The 22,519-nt window shown below is 52.5% G+C and overlaps 1 protein-coding gene across 2 annotated transcripts in view; it reads left to right on the forward strand.

Annotated features, from left to right (window-relative positions):
- Positions 1 to 22,519, forward strand: part of LOC132399594 (ankyrin repeat and death domain-containing protein 1A-like) — a 60,818-nt gene that overhangs the window by 22,948 nt on the left and 15,351 nt on the right. For both annotated transcript variants that reach the window (XM_059980115.1, XM_059980116.1), the window contains exons 8-11: positions 8,296 to 8,394; positions 8,831 to 8,932; positions 10,669 to 10,761; position 22,519. The exon at position 22,519 is cut by the window's right edge and continues 98 nt beyond it. In XM_059980115.1, coding sequence (XP_059836098.1) covers positions 8,296 to 8,394; positions 8,831 to 8,932; positions 10,669 to 10,761; position 22,519 — 295 coding nt within the window. The remainder of the gene's footprint in view (positions 1 to 8,295; positions 8,395 to 8,830; positions 8,933 to 10,668; positions 10,762 to 22,518) is intronic.

Raw genomic sequence — 22,519 nt, forward strand, 5'->3', positions numbered from 1 at the left:
GGGGGTGTGAGAGTGGTGGACGGTGGGGGTGTGTGAGTGTTGTACAGTGCGGGTGTGTGAGGGTTGGACGGTGGGGGTGTGAGGGTTGGACGGTGGGGGTATGTGAGTGGTGGACGGTGGGGGTGTGTGAGTGGTGGACGGTGGGGGTGTGTGAGGGTTGGACGGTGGGGGTGTGTGAGTGGTGGACGGTGGGGGTGTGTGAGGGTTGGACGGTGGGGGTGTGTGAGTGGTGGACGGTGGGGGTGTGTGAGTGGTGGACGGTGGGGGTGTGTGAGGGTTGGACGGTGGGGGTGTGTGAGGGTTGGAAGGTGGGGGTGTGTGAGGGTTGGACGGTGGGTGTGTGTGAGTGGTGGACGGTGGTGGTGTGTGAGTGGTGGACGGTGGGGGTGTGTGAGGGTTGGACGGTGGGTGTGTGAGGGTTGGACGGTGGGTGTGTGTGGGGGTGGACGGTGGGGGTGTGTGAGCGTGGACGGTGGGGGTGTGTGAGGGTTGGACGGTGGGGGTGTGTGAGGGTTGGACGGTGGGGGTGTGTGTGTGGTGGACGGTGGGGGTGTGTGAGTCGTGGACGGTGGGGGTGTGTGAGGGTTGGACGGTGGGGGTGTGTGAGTGGTGGACGGTGGGGGTGTGTGAGTGGTGGACGGTGGGGGTGTGTGAGTGGTGGACGGTGGGGGTGTGTGAGTGTTGGACGGTGGGGGTGTGTGAGTGTTGGACGGTGGGGGTGTGTGAGGGTTGGACGGTGGGGGTGTGTGAGTGGTGGACGGTGGTGGTGTGTGAGGGTTGGACGGTGGTGGTGTGTGAGGGTTGGACGGTGGGGGTGTGTGAGGGTTGGACGGTGGGGGTGTGTGAGTGGTGGACGGTGGGGGTGTGTGAGGGTTGGACGGTGGGGGTGTGTGAGGGTTGGACGGTGGGGGTGTGTGAGGGTTGGACGGTGGGGGGTGTGTGAGTGGTGGACGGTGGGGGTGTGTGAGGGTTGGACGGTGGGGGTGTGTGAGGGTTGGACGGCGGGGGTGTGTGAGGGTTGGACGGCGTGGGTGTGTGAGGGTTGGACGGCGTGGGTGTGTGAGGGTTGGACGGTGGGGGTGTGTCAGGGTTGGACGGTGGGGGTGTGTGAGTGGTGGACGGTGGGGGTGTGTGAGTGGTGGACGGTGGGGGTGTGTGAGGGTTGGACGGTGGGGGTGTGTGAGGGTTGGACGGTGGGGGTGTGTGAGTGGTGGACGGTGGGGGTGTGTGAGGGTTGGACGGTGGGGGTGGGTGAGGGTTGGACGGTGGGGGTGTGTGAGTGGTGGACGGTGGGGGTGTGTGAGGGTTGGACGGTGGGGGTGTGTGAGTGGTGGACGGTGGGGGTGTGTGAGTGTTGGACGGTGGGGGTGTGTGAGTGGTGGACGGTGGGGTTGTGTGAGTGTTGGACGGTGGGGGTGTGTGAGTGGTCGACGGTGGGGGTGTGTGAGGGTTGGACGGTGGGGGTGTGTGAGGGTTGGACGGTGGGGCTGTGTGAGGGTTGGACGGTGGGGGTGTGTGAGGGTTGGACGGTGGGGGTGTGTGAGTGGTGGACGGTGGGGGTGTGTGAGGGTTGGACGGTGGGGGTGTGTGAGGGTTGGACGGTGGGGGTGTGTGAGTGGTGGACGGTGGGGGTGTGTGAGGGTTGGACGGTGGGGGTGTGTGAGGGTTGGACGGTGGGGGTGTGTGAGGGTTGGACGGTGGGGGTGTGTGAGGGTTGGACGGTGGGGGTGTGTGAGGGTTGGACGGTGGGTGTGTGTGAGTGGTGGACGGTGGGTGTGTGTGAGTGGTGGACGGTGGGGGTGTGTGAGTGGTGGACGGTGGGGGTGTGTGAGGGTTGGACGGTGGGGGTGTGTGAGGGTTGGACGGTGGGGGTGTGTGAGTGGTGGACGGTGGGTGTGTGTGAGTGGTGGACGGTGGGGGTGTGTGAGTGGTGGACGGTGGGGGTGTGTGAGGCTTGGACGGTGGGGGTGTGTGAGGGTTGGACGGTGGGGGTGTGTGAGTGGTGGACGGTGGGGGTGTGTGAGTGGTGGACGGTGGGGGTGTGTGAGTGTTGGACGGTGGGGGTGTGTGAGTGTTGGACGGTGGGGGTGTGTGAGTGGTGGACGGTGGGGGTGTGTGAGGGTTGGACGGTGGGGGTGTGTGAGGGTTGGACGGTGGGGGTGTGTGAGGGTTGGACGGTGGGGGTGTGTGAGTGGTGGACGGTGGGGGTGTGTGAGGGTTGGACGGTGGGGGTGTGTGAGGGTTGGACGGTGGGGGTGTGTGAGTGGTGGACGGTGGGGGTGTGTGAGGGTTGGACGGTGGGGGTGTGTGAGGGTTGGACGGTGGGGGTGTGTGAGTGGTGGACGGTGGGGGTGTGTGAGGGTTGGACGGTGGGGGTGTGTGAGTGGTGGACGGTGGGGGTGTGTGAGGGTTGGACGGTGGGGGTGTGTGAGTGGTGGACGGTGGGGGTGTGTGAGGGTTGGACGGTGGGGGTGTGTGAGGGTTGGACGGTGGGGGTGTGTGAGGGTTGGACGGTGGGGGTGTGTGAGTGGTGGACGGTGGGGGTGTGTGAGGGTTGGACGGTGGGGGTGTGTGAGGGTTGGACGGTGGGGGTGTGTGAGGGTTGGACGGTGGGGGTGTGTGAGTGGTGGACGGTGGGGGTGTGTGAGGGTTGGACGGTGGGGGTGTGTGAGGGTTGGACGGTGGGGGTGTGTGAGTGGTGGACGGTGGGGGTGTGTGAGGGTTGGACGGTGGGGGTGTGTGGGTGTGTGAGAGGTGGACGGTGGGGGTGTGTGAGGGTTGGACGGTGGGGGTGTGTGAGGGTTGGACGGTGGGGGTGTGTGAGTGGTGGACGGTGGGGGTGTGTGAGGGTTGGACGGTGGGGGTGTGTGAGTGGTGGACGGTGGGGGTGTGTGAGTGGTGGACGGTGGGGGTGTGTGAGGGTTGGACGGTGGGGGTGTGTGAGTGGTGGACGGTGGGGGTGTGTGAGTGGTGGACGGTGGGGGTGTGTGAGTGGTGGACGGTGGGGGTGTGTGAGTGGGGTGGGATGGTTGGGTTGTGTGAGTGGTGGACGGTGGGGGTGTGTGAGGGTTGGACCGTGGGGGTGTGTGAGTGGTGGACGGTGGGGGTGTGTAAATGGTGGACGGTGGGGGTGTGTGAATGGTGGACGGTGGGGGTGTGTGAGGGTTGGACGGTTGGGGTGTGTGAGGGTTGGACGGTGGGGGTGTGTGAGTGGTGGACGGTGGGGGTGTGTGAGTGGTCGACGGTGGGGGTGTGTGAGGGTTGGACGGTGGGGGTGTGTGAGTGGTGGACGGTGGGGGTGTGTGAGGGTTGGACGGTGGGGGTGTGTGAGGTTTGGACGGTGGGGGTGTGTGAGTGGTGGACGGTGTGGGTGTGTGAGGGTTGGACGGTGGGGGTGTGTGAGGGTTGGACGGTGGGGGTGTGTGAGTGGTGGACGGTGGGGGTGTGTGAGGGTTGGACGGTGGGGGTGTGTGAGTGGTGGACGGTGGGGGTGTGTGAGTGGTGGACGGTGGGGGTGTGTGAGGGTTGGACGGTGGGGGTGTGTGAGGGTTGGACGGTGGGGGTGTGTGAGGGTTGGACGGTGGGGGTGTGTGAGTGGTGGACGGTGGGGGTGTGTGAGGGTTGGACGGTGGGGGTGTGTGAGGGTTGGACGGTGGGGGTGTGTGAGTGGTGGACGGTGGGGGTGTGTGAGTGGTGGACGGTGGGGGTGTGTGAGGGTTGGACGGTGGGGGTGTGTGAGGGGTGGACGGTGGGGGTGTGTGAGGGTTGGACGGTGGGGGTGTGTGAGTGGTGGACGGTGGGGGTGTGTGAGTGGTGGACGGTGGGGGTGTGTGAGGGTTGGACGGTGGGGGTGTGTGAGGGTTGGACGGTGGGGGTGTGTGAGGGTTGGACGGTGGGGGTGTGTGAGTGGTGGACGGTGGGGGTGTGTGAGGGTTGGACGGTGGGGGTGTGTGAGGGTTGGACGGTGGGGGTGTGTGAGGGTTGGACGGTGGGGGTGTGTGAGTGGTGGACGGTGGGGGTGTGTGAGGGTTGGACGGTGGGGGTGTGTGAGGGTTGGACGGTGGGGGTGTGTGAGGGTTGGACGGTGGGGGTGTGTGAGTGGTGGACGGTGGGGGTGTGTGAGGGTTGGACGGTGGGGGTGTGTGAGGGTTGGACGGTGGGGGTGTGTGAGTGGTGGACGGTGGGGGTGTGTGAGGGTTGGACGGTGGGGGTGTGTGAGGGTTGGACGATGGGGGTGTGTGAGTGGTGGACGGTGGGGGTGTGTGAGGGTTGGACGGTGGGGGTGTGTGAGGGTTGGACGGTGGGGGTGTGTGAGTGGTGGACGGTGGGGGTGTGTGAGGGTTGGACGGTGGGGGTGTGTGAGGGTTGGACGGTGGGGGTGTGTGAGTGGTGGACGGTGGGGGTGTGTGAGGGTTGGACGGTGGGGGTGTGTGAGGGTTGGACGGTGGGGGTGTGTGAGGGTTGGACGGTGGGGGTGTGTGAGTGGTGGACGGTGGGGGTGTGTGAGGGTTGGACGGTGGGGGTGTGTGAGGGTTGGACGGTGGGGGTGTGTGAGGGTTGGACGGTGGGGGTGTGTGAGTGGTGGACGGTGGGGGTGTGTGAGGTTTGGACGGTGGGGGTGTGTGAGGGTTGGACGGTGGGGGTGTGTGAGTGGTGGACGGTGTGGGTGTGTGAGGGTTGGACGGTGGGGGTGTGTGAGGTTTGGACGGTGGGGGTGTGTGAGTGGTGGACGGTGTGGGTGTGTGAGGGTTGGACGGTGGGGTTGTGTGAGGGTTGGACGGTGGGGGTGTGTGAGTGGTGGACGGTGGGGGTGTGTGAGGGTTGGACGGTGGGGGTGTGTGAGTGGTGGACGGTGGGGGTGTGTGAGTGGTGGACGGTGGGGGTGTGTGAGGGTTGGACGGTGGGGGTGTGTGAGGGTTGGACGGTGGGGGTGTGTGAGGGTTGGACGGTGGGGGTGTGTGAGTGGTGGACGGTGGGGGTGTGTGAGGGTTGGACGGTGGGGGTGTGTGAGGGTTGGACGGTGGGGGTGTGTGAGTGGTGGACGGTGGGGGTGTGTGAGTGGTGGACGGTGGGGGTGTGTGAGGGTTGGACGGTGGGGGTGTGTGAGGGGTGGACGGTGGGGGTGTGTGAGGGTTGGACGGTGGGGGTGTGTGAGTGGTGGACGGTGGGGGTGTGTGAGTGGTGGACGGTGGGGGTGTGTGAGGGTTGGACGGTGGGGGTGTGTGAGGGTTGGACGGTGGGGGTGTGTGAGGGTTGGACGGTGGGGGTGTGTGAGGGTTGGACGGTGGGGGTGTGTGAGTGGTGGACGGTGGGGGTGTGTGAGGGTTGGACGGTGGGGGTGTGTGAGGGTTGGACGGTGGGGGTGTGTGAGTGGTGGACGGTGGGGGTGTGTGAGGGTTGGACGGTGGGGGTGTGTGAGGGTTGGACGGTGGGGGTGTGTGAGTGGTGGACGGTGGGGGTGTGTGAGGGTTGGACGGTGGGGGTGTGTGAGTGTTGGACGGTGGGGGTGTGTGAGGGTTGGACGGTGGGGGTGTGTGAGTGGTGGACGGTGGGGGTGTGTGAGTGGTGGACGGTGGGGGTGTGTGAGGGTTGGACGGTGGGGGTGTGTGAGGGTTGGACGGTGGGGGTGTGTGAGTGTTGGACGGAGGGGGTGTGTGAGTGGTGGACGGTGGGGGTGTGTGAGGGTTGGACGGTGGGGTGGGGTGGACGGTGGGGTCAGTGGGGTGGTGTTGTCAGTGGGGTGATGTGGACGGTGGGGTCAGTGGGGTGGTGTGGACGGTGGGGTCAGTGGGGTGATGTGGACGGGGGGTGATATGGATGGTGTGGTCAGTGGGGTGATGTAGATGGTCGGGTCAGTGGGGTGATGTGGATGGTGTGGACAGTGGGGTGGTGTGGACGGTGGGGTTAGTGGGGTGGTGTGGACCGTGGGGTGGTGTGGACGGTGGGGTCAGTGGGGTGGTGTGGACGGTGGGGTCAGTGGGGTGATGAGGACGGTGGGGTCAGTGGGGTGGTGTGGATGGTGGGGTCAGTGGGGTGGTGTGGACGGTGCGGTCAGTGGGGTGGTGTGGACGGTGGGGTGGTGTGGACGGTGGGGTCAGTGAGGTGATGTGGACGGTGGGGGTCAGTGGGGTGATGTGGATGGTGGGGTCAGTGGGGTGGTGTGGACGGTGGGGGTCAGTGGGGTGGTGTGGACGGTGGGGTTAGTGGGGTGGTGTGGACCGTGGGGTGGTGTGGACGGTGGGGTCAGTGGGGTGATGTGGACGGTGGGGTCAGTGGGGTGATGTGGACCGTGGGGTCAGTGGGGTGATGTGGACGGTGGGGTCAGTGGGGTGGTGTGGACGGTGGGGTGATGTGGACGGTGTGGTCGGTGGGGTGATGTGGACGGTGGGGTCGGTGGGGTGGTGTGGACGGTGGGGTCGGTGGGGTGGGGTGGACGGTGGGGTCAGTGGGGTGGTGTGGACGGTGGGGTCAGTGGGGTGATGTGGACGGTGGGGTCAGTGGGGTGGTGTGGACGGTGGGGTCAGTGGGGTGATGTGGACGGTGGGGTCAGTGGGGTGATGTGGACGGTGGGGTGGTGTGGACGGTGGGGTCAGTGGGGTGATGTGGACGGTGGGGTCAGTGGGGTGATGTGGATGGTGGGGTCAGTGGGGTGATGTGGACGGTGGGGTGATGTGGACGGTGTGGTCGGTGGGGTGGTGTGGACGGTGTGGTCGGTGGGGTGGTGTGGACAGTGGGGTCAGTGGGGTGGTGTGGATGGTGGGTCAGTGGGGTGGTGTGGACGGTGGGGTGGTGTGGACGGTGGGGGTCAGTGGGGTGATGTGGACGGTGGGGTCAGTGGGGTGATGGGGTGGTGTGGACGGTGGGGTGGTGTGGACGGTGGGGTGGTGTGAGTGGTGGACGGTGGGGGTGTGTGAGGGTTGGACGGTGGGGGTGTGTGAGGGTTGGACGGTGGGGGTGTGTGAGGGTTGGACGGTGGGGGTGTGTGAGTGGTGGACGGTGGGGGTGTGTGAGTGGTGGACGGTGGGGGTGTGTGAGGGTTGGACGGTGGGGGTGTGTGAGTGGTGGACGGTGGGGGTGTGTGAGTGGTGGACGGTGGGGGTGTGTGAGGGTTGGACGGTGGGGGTGTGTGAGGGTTGGACGGTGGGGGTGTGTGAGGGTTGGACGGTGGGGGTGTGTGAGTGGTGGACGGTGGGGGTGTGTGAGTGGTGGACGGTGGGGGTGTGTGAGTAGTGGACGGTGGGGGTGTGTGAGTGGTGGACGGTGGGGGTGTGTGAGGGTTGGACGGTGGGGGTGTGTGAGGGTTGGACGGTGGGGGTGTGTGAGGGTTGGACGGTGGGGGTGTGTGAGTGGTGGACGGTGGGGGTGTGTGAGGGTTGGACGGTGGGGGTGTGTGAGGGTTGGACGGTGGGGGTGTGTGAGGGTTGTACGGTGGGGGTGTGTGAGTGGTGGACGGTGGGTGTGTGTGAGTGGTGGACGGTGGGGGTGTGTGAGTGTTGGACGGTGGGGGTGTGTGAGGGTTGGACGGTGGGGGTGTGTGAGTGGTGGACGGTGGGGGTGTGTGAGGGTTGGACGGTGGGGGTGTGTGAGTGGTGGACGGTGGGGGTGTGTGAGGGTTGGACGGTGGGGGTGTGTGAGTGGTGGACGGTGGGGGTGTGTGTGTGGTGGACGGTGGGGGTGTGTGAGGGTTGGACGGTGGGGGTGTGTGAGAGTTGGACGGTGGGGGTGTGTGAGGGTTGGACGGTGGGGGTGTGTGAGGGTTGGACGGTGGGGGTGTGTGAGTGGTGGACGGTGGGGGTGTGTGAGTGGTGGACGGTGGGGGTGTGTGAGTGGTGGACGGTGGGGGTGTGTGAGTGGTGGACGGTGGGGGTGTGTGAGTGGTGGACGGTGGGGGTGTGTGAGGGTTGGACGGTGGGGGTGTGTGAGGGTTGGACGGTGGGGGTGTGTGAGTGGTGGACGGTGGGGGTGTGTGAGGGTTGGACGGTGGGGGTGTGTGAGTGGTGGACGGTGGGGGTGTGTGAGTGTTGGACGGTGGGGGTGTGTGAGGGTTGGACGGTGGGGGTGAGTGAGTGGTGGACGGTGGGGGTGTGTGAGTGGTGGACGGTGGGGGTGTGTGAGTGGTGGACGGTGGGGGTGTGTGAGTGGTGGACGGTGGGGGTGTGTGAGTGGTGGACGGTGGGGGTGTGTGAGTGGTGGACGGTGGGGGTGTGTGAGTGGGGTGGGATGGTTGGGTAGGGGAGCCGGTCAGTTGGGTGACGCTCTGACCTGTAATTGGGTCTCCCCTGCGCTCTGACACAGGACGGACTCACGCCACTGCACCTCGCCGCTCAGGCCGGCCATCTCAGCTGCGTGCAGTTGCTTCTGGACAGCCAATGTCAGGTCAACGCCGTCAGCTCCGTGAGTACACACGGGGGCAAGCGGGTCATGGCGTGGGGTGTGCAAACGTGCAAGGCTGAGGGCAGGGTGTGCAATAGCATGGGTGCAAACGTGCAAGGCTGGCCAGAGGTTGAGAGGTTTCAGTGCACGTGTGAGCGATAGTCTGGGAGGGAATGCAAGGTGGGAAGGTCTGTGATCATTATAGGCGTATGCTTTTGCTTGTGTGTGCACGTTGATGATAGTGCGTGTGTGCAAGGAGCAAGTGTGCAACAGAGGCATGGCCTTAAAATTGTGGAACAGGAATTGCCCCTAACTGTATTCCAGTGGATGCCTCTCGCTGGATCCTTGGTGAAATACTCCCACTCTCTGGCTGTTGGACGGTGTGTGGAGGGGCAGGGTTGGGGGTGGGGACAGAACTCAGGTCGCTGCTTCCTGACGACCGCTCCCTCTCACACAGCAACACCTCTCCGCCCTGCACTACGCCATCAGCCACGGACACCTGGACGTTTGCCACCTTCTCATGCAAGAGGGGATCGATGTCAACGCCAAGGGAAACAAGGTGAGGCTGGAGCCCTGACTGGTGTCCCTGTACTCACGCCACCCACCCACACACACACGGCAAAGACAACACGGGGTCACCTTCACCCCAGGGAAGCGTCTGGAAGCCTTAACTTCGGGAAATACAGTTAATGGCAGGACCCTCGACATTGCTGTTGTACAGAGAGACGTTTGGGGTCCAAGTCCACAGCTGCCAGAAAGCGGCCACAAGTCACAAGCAGGGCTTGACTTCATTGGTTGGCACTGAGCACAAGAGATAGGAGTTCATCTCCCTGCTGAATAAAACCCTGTTTCAGCCACACTTGGAAAATTGGGTGTTTCTGGTCATTCCACTGTGGAGGTTTCGGGAAAGATGCAGATCGGGTTCACCAGGATCTTACCTGAATAATTGATCAGGGAATGATCTATCACAAGAGGATGGACAAAATTGGGCTGTTTTCTCTGGAGCAGCAGAAGCTGAGGGGGGTCTAGATAGAAATAGAGGCAGATAGAGTGTTTTCCCCAGGGTTGAAAAGTCAGATACTGGGTTTAAGGTGAGAGGGGGCAGTTGTGTGGAGCAAGTTTTATACCTCGAGTAGTGAGGGACTAGAACTTTGCTCAGGCTGCACTTGGAGTTCTGGTCTTCCCCCATCACAGGACAGATGCGGAGGCTTTGGAGAGGGTGCAGAAGAGTTTCACCAGGATACCGCCTGGAGGAAAGGCTACGAGCTGTGACGAATTCTGGTTTTTTTGCAGTCAGAAGTTTATAAAATGCTGAGGGGCATAGATAAAGTCCTTTATCCCAGGGTAAAAATGTCAAGTACTAGAGGGTAAGCATTCAAGGCAAGAGGGAGAAAGTTTCCAGATGTGCGGGGCCATTTATTTTTTTACACACTGAGTGGTGGGCGCCTGGAACAGAGTGGCAGAGAAGACAGAAATAATGTCACCTGTTAGCCAGACACATGAACGTTGCGGGGCATGGAGGGAATGTGGATCACATGCAGGGAGAGGGGACTGAACTTGATACTGTTCTATGGTCTGTGTATCAGAGGGTAATTCTGTCAACAGAGGTCCTGGCGTACAAACACTCCCAACCAATCGGACCCTCGAACTCAAATCCCAAGGTGTTTGGTTCTGGTCACCTCACTATAGGAAGGATGTGGAAGCTTTAGAGAGGGTGCAGAGGAAAGTCACCGAGATGCTGTGTGGAGTGGAGAGTATATTTTATGCGGATAGATTGAGTGAGTCAGAACTTTGCTCTTTGGAGCGAAGGAGGATAAGAGGTGACAACTGCGGTACAAGATGATCAGAGGTGTAAATCGAGTGGACAACCAGAGACATTTTTTTTAAGCAGGAAATGGTTAATATGAGGGGGCAATACTGTAAGGTGATCGGAGGAGAGTATGGAAGAGAGGGAGTCAGAGGTAAGGGACTCCACAGAGGGTGTGGTGGCAGAGGCAGATACATTTAAGAGACTTGTAGATAGGCACAGGGAGGATAGAAAAATGCAGGGCTATGCAAGAGGGAGGGGTTAGATTGATCTTAGAGTAGGTTAAAAGGTCAGCAGGACATCGTAGCTGAAGGACCTGTATTGCACTGTATGTTCTATGTTAATTGGCAGTGAGTGGAATGGGGGGGTGTGAGGTGAGGGGAAGGTTATCCAGGCGGAGTAAGTGATTTCACTCCCCATGCAGCAGGATCTAAGAATGGCCTCTCATTTGGCTCGAGGGAAACTAACTGTGAAATCTTTTTCCACAGGACCCCTGCCTTCATCTTGCTGTGAAGCATAACACCCCCCAGCTCGTCCAGCGCCTGCTCGCGGCCGGCTGCGACATCAACATCTGTGATTCCGTAGGTTTTCCATGGGTTGCCTGTGCACAGCCGCGCTCTTTTGCAAGGGCTGGAGAGGTGGGGGCAACTGGGTTCGTGCCCACGGGGGCTGAGGAGGATGTGGGTTGTGGTGGTGAAGCAGTTAGAGACACTACCTCTCAGGCCCCGAGAACCTGGTTCAGTGCCAACCTTTGGCGCAGATCTCTGTCCACGCCCGCGGTCAGTTTGCAAAATTGCTGCTTGGGTGGATGGGTGATACCAGAATCAGACTGGGATGAGATTGATTAATTACTGCATTAATTAATCAATCAATCAATTAATTCCAAAACCTCAATGACAAACAGTGCCGGTGGGTCAGTTGGCCACTGTAAATTGCATACCCCTCTGTGGAATGTATGAAGGCCAAGGGCAGTTGATGAGACAGTGGTGCAGTGGGGCAACGGGACAAGTTGGTGCGGTGAGAGAGGGGACGGGGTCGGTGAGGGGAGGGGACGGGGTCGGTGCAGTGAGGGGAGGGGATGGGGTCGGTGTGGTGGGGGAGGGGTCGGTGTGGTGGGAGAGGGGTTGGGGTCGGTGAGGGGAGGGGACGAGGTCGATGCGGTGGGAGAGGGGACGGGGTCGGTGCGGGGAGGGGACGAGGTCGATGCAGTGGGAGAGGGGACGGGGTTGGTGCAGTGAGGGGAGGGGACGGGGTCGGTGCGGGGAGGGGACGGGGTTGGTGTGGTGGGGGAGGGGACGAGATTGGTGCAGTGATGGGAGGGGACGGGGTCAGTGTGGTGGGGGAGGGGACGAGATTGGTGTGGTGATGGGAGGGGACGGGGTCGGTGCAGTGAGGGGAGGGGATGGGGTCGGTGTGGTGGGGGAGGGGTCGGTGTGGTGGGAGAGGGGTCGGGGTCGGTGAGGGGAGGGGACAAGGTCGATGCGGTGGGAGAGGGGACGGGGTCGGTGAGGGGAGGGGACGAGGTCGATGCGGTGGGAGAGGGGACGGGGTTGGTGCAGTGAGGGGAGGGGACGGGGTCGGTGAGGGGAGGGGACGAGGTCGATGCGGTGGGAGAGGGGACGAGGTCGATGTGGTGGGAGAGGGGACGGGGTCGGTGAGGGGAGGGGACGAGGTCGATGCGGTGGGAGAGGGGACGGGGTCGGTGAGGGGAGGGGACGAGGTCGATGCGGTGGGAGAGGGGACGGGGTTGGTGCAGTGAGGGGAGGGGATGGGGTTGGTGCAGTGAGGGGAGGGGACGGGGTCGGTGCGGGGAGGGGAGGGGTCGGGGTTGGTGTGGTGGGGGAGGGGACGAGATTGGTGCAGTGATGGGAGGGGACGGGGTCAGTGTGGTGGGGGAGGGGACGAGATTGGTGCGGTGATGGGAGGGGACGGGGTCGGTGTGGTGGGGGAGGGGACGAGATTGGTGCGGTGATGAGAGGGGATGGGGTTGGTGCGGTGGGGGAGGGGACGGGGTCGGTGTGGTGGGGGAGGGGACGAGATTGGTGCGGTGGGGGAGGGGATAACTTCAGTGTAATGGGGGAGGGGACAAGGTGGGTAGAGCGGGTGAACCAGGGCACAAGAGGCTGTAGGTGATGGAACCCGGGGCAGGGAACGATCTGCTGGAGGAATTGCATGACTCGGGAGTGGATAGGAACGGTTGACGTTTTGGGATCAGGATGGAGAAGGTTGAGATGGGGAGGGGGCCAGTAGATGGTGTCTGACCTGCTGCGTTCCTCCAGCATTCTGTGTGCATGTGTGTATGCTGCTCTGTATTTCCTGCATCTGCAGGGTTTCTCATGCTTGGGGCAGTAGATTGCTGGTCAGAGGAGGAGCGAAGAATAATGGGCCAAAGGTTACAGTTGGGAGACGGATGTGAAGGAGGGCGCCTTGAAGGCAGAGGTCAGAGGGTAGAAGGTGAGGATGTGGGCATGCCATCTCCATTCCGTTGTAAGGGAGCTAGGGTGAGAGCAACTGTCAAAGTCAAGTTTGTTGTCGGACCCAAGTGTGTGTGGATAGGAGCTATGAAAAACGTACTTGCAACTGCATCTCAGGCACAGAGCTTCAGATATACTACATTCACAAGAAAAACATAAACTATACCCAAGAACACAATTAGATCTGATAGAAACAAAGTCGTTTTTGGTGCTGTGTGGTCACAGTATTGGTAAACTGTAGTGATTTGAGTTGAGTTCTGTGGTTGGTTCAAGAACAGCATGATCAATGGGGAGCAGCTGTTCCCAAACCTGGTGATGTGGGACTTCAGGCTTCTGTACCTCCTGCCCAATGGGAGCTCTGAGAAGATGGCCTGGCCTGGATGGTGGGGATCTTTGACAATGGACATTACCTTCTTGAGGCAGCACCTCCTTGTAGACACGACCAATGGTGAGGAGGGATAGGCCCCTGATGTAGTGGGCTGAGTCCATGACTCTTTGCAGCTTCCTACTTCCCTTTCTCCCATGGTCCATTCCCCTCTCCTGTCAGATTCCTTTTCCTCCAGTGCTTTCCCTTTTCCAGCTGTACCCTCCCAGCTTCTCACTTCATTCATCCCCCACTTGGTCTCATCTATCTGTCCTCCTTTCTGTCCCCTTCCTTTCTGGTCCCAAATAAAGGTGGCCCAAGGTGTCGACTGTTTATCCACTTCATAGAGGCTGAGTTCCTCCAGCATTTTGCATGTGATGCTCTGGATTTCCAGCATGTGCAGGATCTCTCGTGTTAATGTTTGTAAATCACGGTAACCCTATAATTTCACCTCCAAATTCCCACCGACCCCCAGTAAGCATTCACCCCTTCTCAAAAAGATGAATCTCAGATTTGTATATGGTTATACCTGCTTCTGTGATAAATTTACTTTGACCTTCTGTTAACCAGAATATGACAAACTCTTTCTCCTCTGCTCTTCGGTAGGGAGTTCCCTCTGACAGAAACCTTCCCCTGCTCTCTGCTTCAAATGGGAGACTCCTTATATGAGGGGTGATTGATAAGTTTGTGGCCCAAGGTAGAAGGAGTCAATTTAAGAAAGCTTAGCACATTTGTTTTTCAATTTAATCCCCTCATCAGGAGTGATTGATAAGTTCGTGGCCCAAGGTAGAAGGAGATAAGTTATTAACTTCAAACTTTCTGCATAATCACTCAGAGTTGAACTGCATGTACATGTACTGAGAGCTGTATAACTCATCTCCTATTTTGAAAAATAAATGTGCTAAGTTTTCTAAAATTGACTCCTTCCTGCTTAGGCCACGAACTTATCAATCACCCCCCCCCCACATATTTTATTAAACTGTTGACACTTCGTTGTAGATTCTCCCACACCCTCCCCTCTAGATATTTATATGTCTGCCTCTCGCTCCTCATCCAATTCAAGTCCCAGACTGTGCAACTCCCCTGCTCCTGACATTGCAACTTGTCAATTTATGAAGTTTAAAAACTAGTTTCAGTCTTGAGGGCCTAATTTGCAGGAGAGGACAGGTTAGACAGGACATGGAAATGAGCTGCCAGTGAAGCCCTCTCGCACAGTTATGTTAGAATCTCACACAAAGGAGCTTTCAACTGCTGACAACGGGCTTCAAGATCGACTGCGGGAGTGGCTGCTGGCGGGATGCCGTGCAGAAATCCTCTGCAGAGAGGGAGTGGAGAGGTGTGGGGGAAGGGGACAGATGTGAGGAGGAGAGTCCAAGGTCGCCCCAGTCTCAGAGGACAAAAGGGTTGTGGCTGGGCCGAAGCCAGCAGAGGTTACAGGCCAGCGAGGGTGGTGTGGCAGGGACTGTATGCTGTAGACTGGCTGTGGTTTCCAGTGACCTGTGGAATGTGACCTCCCTGCTCACTGATAATACGTTCTAAATCACCCAGAGCACTTCAGAGTAAGAGTTATACAAAATTATGAGGGGTACTAATAGGGTAAATTCAAGCAGGCTGGGTTAAGACACGAGGTAATAGGTTAGGGGTGGAGTGTGAAATGATGAGGGGGAGCTTGTTCGCTTAGGGTGGTGAGAGTGTAGAACAAACTGCCAGCAGGCATTGTGGGTGTGGTTTCCATTTCAACATCTAGGAGAAGTTTGGGAGAGATCTGACCGGGCAGCATAATAGTTTGCATTGGAGTGGATTGGCTGAAGGGCCTGTTTTGGGGCTATGCACGCCTGTAATAAACATGCATGTCTCTGAAACGCATGTATGCATAACGTGTGACGTTCCCGAAGACTGGAGGCTGGCTAATACTGTTCCATTGTTAAGAAGGGCAGCAAGGACAGGCGGTCAGTTTGACATCAATAGTGGGGAAGAAACTGAAGGGGATTCTGATGGACAGAATCTTCCAGCATTTGGTTAAACAGAGTCTGATTAGGAGGAGTCAGTCTGCATGGTCTTGAGAAGTTCTGCAAAATGAACCCTTGAAAAGTTTTTGGAAGAGGCAACCAAAAGTATAGATGAGGATAAACACTAAATTCTGCAGATGCTGGAAATCCAGAGCAACGCGTACAATATGCTGGAGGAACTCAGCAAGTCAGGCAGCATCTATGGAGGGGGATAAACAGTTAATGTTTCGGGCCGAAACCCTTCATCAGGTTTGGAAAGGAAGGGGGACTGAAGCCAGAATAAGATGGCGGGGAGGGGGAGGAGTACCAGCTGGCAGGTGATAGGTGAGGAGGAAGGTGGATGGGTGGGGGAGGGTTGATGAAATACAAAGCAGGGAGGTGATAGGTGGAAGAGGTAAAAGGCTGGGAGGTGATAGGTGGAAGAGGCAAAAGGATGAAGGAATCTGATTGGAGAGGACAGTGGACCATGGGAGAAAGGGAAGGAGGTGGAACCATGGATTTCCCTATGTTAATGTCAACCTTTTATTTCCCCTCGTAGATGCTGTCTGACCCACTGAGTATAGCAACTGGACATGGTGTTGTAGTTGAGCTTGCGATGCTTGTGGCTTCAGTACATATCCCTGAACTATGCAACCAAAAGCTGCACATGGGGGCCCCCATCAGGTCAAGGGCCCTGCAGGAGAGAGAGAGAGGGAGAAACAGATTGTTGCAGCTTGGTGGCCTTTTAAAACATGGAAAATCTGGAAAGGAAAGGGCAGAGAGAAGGACAAGAATGTTTGTGATGGGACAGAGAGACAGTGGCCTTTGGCGAGAGAGAGAGTGTGGGTGGCGGGAGAGGCTTGTTAACGTCAGATCTGGGGAAGACGTAAGTGGGATTGAATGAAAGGGGAGAGAGGGAGTGAAATGTTGGGGCTGTGAGAAAAGAGAATAACCAGTCGTATGGGCAGCATCTGTGGGGAGGCAGAGTGGTGTAACAGAGCGGTTGTCTCCCAGTACCAGAGACCTGGGTTCAATCCCGGACTCTTTGAGTGAGTGTGTGTGTATGTGTGTGTGTGTATTTTTCAATATTTTTATTAATTGCTTGCATAGATTGATACAAAATACATTATGATATTATGGAAACAAAAACAAGGTTGAAATGCCCTATATCTATGAATATTAAGTTAACCATAATATTGAAAAGATATATTTTATTCTAATCTAAAGCAACATCAAAACTCCATAACAAAAGAAAAAGAGAAAAAAAAACAGCTGTTTGGTTAAAAGAAAAAAAAAATCTTGGACATATAGTGGTAAATTCAAACATATAGTAGCCATCATCATTGCTGAACAAGTTGAAGATTGTGAATGTAGTTCCAAAAAGGTCTCCATAATGTGAAAAAATCTTGTCTAGGTATAGAAATAGAACGCCTGATCTTCTCTAAATTTAAACATGACGTAACATCAGTCAGCCATTGGGCATGAGTAGGCGGAGTGGCATCTTTCCATTTAAGCGACAAAATTCTTCTGGCTAAAAGAGAAATAAAAGCCAAAGTATGCAAATCATTCGGCTTAAGAGTAAAATAATTTCCTCCAACAATGCCAAAAAAGGCAGTCAGAGGGTTAGGTTTAAAGTTTACTTTAAAAAGCTCTGAGAAAGTTTGAAATTCTTCTTTCCAAAATTTATCAAGCCGTGGGCAGGACCAAAACATATGAATTAGAGAGGCCTCTTCGACATTACACCTATTACAGTATGGAGAAAATTCTGAGTAAAAACGAGAGAGCTTATCTTTAGTCATATAGGCTCTATGAACCACTTCAAATTGTAAAAGAGAATGACGTGCACATAATGAAGAGGTGTGAACGAGTTTAAAAATTTCATTCCAAATATCCTCATCAATTGAAATCTGTAGGTCTTGTTGCCAGAGATTTTTAATTTTGTCTAACAGAATGCTTCCCGTTGTAAACAACATACTATAAATATTAGAAATAGATCCATTATGAAAAAGTTTCAGAGTTGAAATTGTATCAATTAAAATCTTATCTGGACATTTAGGTATGAAGTTGAGAACGCAATAAGTCTCTAATTTGTAAATATCTAACAACGTGAGCTTTACAAAGATTATATTTAATAGATAGTTGATCAAATGAGGAAAGACCATCTCCAACAAACAGATCTTGAAAACATTTAATACCTAGTCTATTCCACTCTTTAAAAACTACATCAGTCAAAGAAGGTTTAAAAAAATTAGAAAAAATGGGACTAGAGAGTGAAAAACCAAATATCCCAAAGAATTTTCTAAATTGTAACCAAATCCTCAAAGAATGTTTAACTACATAATTATCAGTTAAATTAATTAAAGATAGAGGAATTGAAGAACCAAGAAGAGAAATAACAGAAAATTTATTAACAGAATTAAGTTCTGAAGAAACCCAAACCCGACAGTCATATTATATTAATATAATATAACCAAAACGTAAGGTAGCATATGTTGACTGCCCAGTAGTAAAACCTAAAATTGGGTAGGACTAATCCCCCATTTTTGTTTTAGTTTTCTGAAGATGAACAACTTCCATAAATAAGAAGATATAATCAAGTCTAAAGAGTCAAAAAAGGATTTAGGAATAAAAACAGCTGGGGGCTTGAAATAAGTATAAAAATTTAGGCATAAATTCATTTTTATAGAATTGATACGTCCAATCAGTGAAAAAGAAAGGGGAGACCAGTCTGTTAGTACCTTTTTAACATATTCCAAAAGAGTGATAAAGTTTTCTTTAAAAAGAAACTTTTAATTCCTAGTAATTGTTATACCCAAATAAGTAAATTGATTTCTTACATTTTTAAAAGGAAGATCAGAATTGACTGATACCAGATTACTCAAAGGAAAAAGTTCACTCTTATGAAGATATCCTGAGAACTGACTAAATTCAGAAAGTAAAGCAAGTACTGAGGGTAGAGAGGACACCACGTTAGAGATGTAGAGCAAAAGGTCATCAGCATAAAGCGACAACTTATGAGTGATACCTTAAAATACCCGAGATATCAACGGATTCATGAAACACGGTGGGTAAAGGCTCAAACAACAACACACACAAAATGCTGGTGGAACACAGCAGGCCAGGCAGCATCTATAAGGAGAAACACTGTCGATGTTTTGAGCCGAGACCCTTCGTCAGGGTAAAGGCTCTAAAGCCAAATCAAAAAGCAAAGGACTTAAAGGACATCCTTGTCTGGTACCACATTGGAGATTAAATGGTTTTGAACTCTGAGAGTTAGTAAGAACCTGTGCAGTGGGAGATAAATAAAGTAATTTAATTAGTTGAATAAAATTGGAACTTAAATTACATTTTTCCAATATTTTGAATAAATAATTCCATTAAACCCTATCAAAGGCTTTCTGAGCATCTAAAGAAATCACACATTCCAAAGTTTCCTTAGAGGGAGAATAAATAACATTCAGTAAATGACGAATGTTAAAATGAGAATAATGATTTTTGATAAATCCGGTCTGGTCATCAGAGATAATAGAAGGCAGAATGCTTTCCATCCTATGAGCCAAAAGTTTCGATAAAATTTTAGTCTCAACATTAAGTAAAGAAATAGGTCTGTAGGAAGAGCAATCAGTTGGATCTTTATTCTTTGTGAGAATGTGAAATAGAGGCTTCATAAAATGATTGTGGCAACCTGCCTAATTTAAAAGAGTCAGAAAGGACAGAAAATAAGTGAGGAATAAACAAAGGAGTAAAAGCCTTGTAGAACTCTCCAGAAAATCCATCGGGACCAGGAGCCTCCCCTGAACTCAGAGAATGGGCAACCTGGGTAATTTCTTCAGAAGAAAAAGGTTGATCTAACCATTTTCAATTAATTTCAGAAAGTGAGGGAATATTTAAATGATCTAGAAAATTATTCATAGCAAAAATGGCTTTAGGAGAATCGGAGCTATACAGTTTAGAGAAAAATTCTCTAAAAGTATAGTTTATTTCTAATTGATCAGAATTTATATCACCATTTGCTTTGGAGATTTCCTTAATTTCACGTTTAACTATTAAAGTTTTAAGTTGATCAGCCAAAAGTTTGCTGGTTTTATCACCATGAACATAAAATTGACTTTTATTTTTTAAGAATTGAGTTTCAAAAGAGTAAGTTAAAAACAGATCTTATTTAGTTTTAACTTGATCACATCTTTTATATAAGATGGGTCCTGATCAGAAGCATATTTTTGATCCAAATGTTTCAGCTGATTGGCTAAATCAGTTCTCTCCTTATTAGCTTTTTTTCTTAATATTTGCTGGATAGGAAATAATTTGGCCTCTAATATAAGCCTTGAAAGCATCCCAAACATTAAGGCTAGCATATTCTCTTCAAAGAAAAAAGTAATTTGACTCTCTAAAAAATTTTTTAAAGCCTTGTCCGATAGTAAAATTGGATTAAAACGCTAAAATCTGTTTAATCGAGAAACACCTGGAAGATTTACAGACAAAAAGACGGGTGCATGATCTGAAACAGCAGTTTCTTTATATTTACAGGATCAAACAGAGGGTATCAAATGACTATCAACAAAAAAATAATCAATCCTGGAATAGGTATGATGAATGTGAGAAAAAAAGGAATATTCTCTATTTGGTGGATGTAAAAAATACCAAATATCAACAATGTCCCATTTCATTAGAGAAGATTGGATATAGGAGACAGATCTGCTAATATTCAGTTGTTTCGAAGATGAACAGCCTAAAACAGGGTCAAGACAGCAACTAAAATCCCCTCCCACGATTAACCATGATTAAAGAGTACAAATTTAAGACTGGTAAAACTGAAAAAAAAAATTCAAAAAAGCCAGGATCATCTATATTTGGAGCAAAGAAATTAGCAAAAACCATTAGTTTGTTATCTAATTTCCCTGAGACTATAACGAACCACCCATTGGGGTCAAACATTACATCATATTGAAAAAGGCAACTGAATTGTCAGTCAAAATCGAAGTACCTCTGGCCTTGGCTTGAAAGGAAGAATGAAGAGTTAGACCATTCCAACGCTTGAACAGATGCCCACAGTCAGATCTGCGAACATGTGTTTCTTCTAAATAAATAATTGAGGCATTCCATTTCTTAATATAGGTAAACATCTTATTGTGTTTCACAGGGTGGTTTAAATCTTTCACATTTAAACTAAGAAAATTAATTTTGTGTACAATATAAATATGTTTAAAACAGAGGTTAAACATATAAACCACTGGAATATACCAAAAATCCAAACCTTAAAATTCAAAATACTGAACCAAGCAATAGATGAGGCGGGGGATAACCAAACAGGTGATAAAAAAGAAAAAGAAAGAAAATAGCCCACTCCCGCCCAAAGAAAAAAAATCACCCGAGAGGGCGAAAGCTAATCTACTGATAAATCCCACCCCAACATCCTACCAGCAGAGTTTCAAGAGAAGAAAAGATTAGTACAAAATGAATTCCAACATAGACTAAATAACCTTCAAATGAACAAAAAAAATTCAAAACATGTTTGCAAAAATAATTATAAAGAAAACTTACTGAAGTTAAGTCTATTAATGTTCTAAACAGAAAATATAAAAAAAGAGAAGAAAAAGGATTATTTATGAAAATATATCAAGAAAAAGAATTGTTCAAAGAAAAGTAATAGACAAATAAACTGCAAAAATGCAATGGATTGATCAGTCAAATTGAGGGAAGAAGGTTATATGAAGCAGAAATAAACAGTTAAACTTCTGGAGTTGATAAACTATTATTCTGAAGAGCTAAAGAAGAATTCAAAACATCATGTTGAAAAAAAATTAACTCAGCAAAGAAAATACAATAAGAACAGAAACTAATTATAAGGGTATACGAGCATAGAAGGGAGAATTGTTCAAAAGAAAAACATACTAAACCATTACACTGCAAACTTCCAACAACAATGAATTGGTCAAGCTAAGGAAGCGTAGTTTATATTATACAGTATTAAACAATTAATCTTCTGGACTTGATTCGGCCTGAAGAAAATCATGCACTTCCTCAATCAAAAGAAACCACTTAGAGATCCATTTTTCAAAATGATCCTGAGGCGAGCAGGGTAATTTAGTGAAGGTTTATAGCCTTTGTTATATAACTCAGCCATGACCTTTTTATACTTAAAACGTTCATTTAATACCTTGGGCGAACAATCTTCGACCAGCCTTATCTTATAATCTTCAAAGTTAATCATACCTAACCGACGAGATTGGCGAATTATAGTAACATCTGTTTGGAAGTCATGAAAAGCAGTTATCACAGGTCGAGGTTTTTGTTGAGAAGAGGGTTTATACACTGGGGCTTGGTGTGCCCAGTGGAGCATCCAAGACATCGGAAAACAAACGAGCCAACAGCTTTGCAAAAAATTCTGAAGGTCGATTGCCTTTGACCAACTCAGGAAGACTCAAAATTCCTATATTGTTCCTTCTTGATCTATTCTCCAAGGCGACAATCTTTTGTCTTAATGATTCAATGATTTTCGATTGTTTATCTCTGAACTTTTCCAACTCATCTGTCTTAGTATCGAGTCTCATTAAAGCATCTTCATGTTCTTGAATCTGAGTAGTATGTTCCTGTAAACTTTTTTGAATAGTCTGCAGCATAATTTCCATTTGTTGAAGCTCTGTATAACTTTTAAACACACATCCAAAAGTTGTTCAGACGTTTCACTCTGAGCTTTCCGAATTAGCTCCGCAATAGCTTCCATCGTTGCAGAAGGATCCTCTTTCCTCTTCCTTCTTAGAAGTTTTAGCGCGAGACATCATAATACTCCAAGAGTAAGTTTTCAAAGCAGATTGGATTCGGTAATTTAAAAAGAACGGAGCCATTCGAGAAACACGTCTACTCCATGCAATGCCTGTAGGAGGAGTCCGTGTGTGTGTGTGTGTGTCTGTTTGTCTGCCTGTGTATGTGTGTGCGTGTGTCTGGTGTGTGTGTGTGTGTGTCTGTCTGTCTGTGTATGTGTGTGCATGTGTGTGTGTGTGTGTTTGCCTGTGTATGTGTGTGTGTGACTGTTTGCCTGTGTGTGTGTGTGTGTGTGTTTGCCTGTGTATGTGTGTGCGTGTGTGTGTTTGCCTGTGTATGTGTGTGTGTGTGCGTACGTGTCTGTGTGGTGAGGGTGTGTGTGTGTGGTTCTCCATGTGACCACAGTTACTCCCATTTCTCCCACATCCCAGTGGCCACTGTAAGTTATTTACAGAATCTGTGTTGGGGGGGTTGGGTTGTTGATGGGAATGTGGGGAGGCTTATTGTACCTGTTACCCTGCTGTATGAGTCCATAACTTTAGAAGCTTAACGGTACTTAGCAATACGTCACTGTGGCTGGCCAGTTCTTTTACAAACTGTAAAGGCGGGTTATCTTGTGAGACACGTTCCCATGATCCTCCCTCCGACCCGCTAACCAGCTCTCCCTATCCCACCTCACCTCCTCAGAACCGTCCCCACCAACCCCCAGTCACATAGAGTACGCTCAGGCCTCTTCTCATTGGTCTGCAGA

Source organism: Hypanus sabinus, chromosome 9 (genome assembly GCF_030144855.1).
Source record: "Hypanus sabinus isolate sHypSab1 chromosome 9, sHypSab1.hap1, whole genome shotgun sequence".
NCBI classification, from domain to species: domain Eukaryota; kingdom Metazoa; phylum Chordata; class Chondrichthyes; order Myliobatiformes; family Dasyatidae; genus Hypanus; species Hypanus sabinus.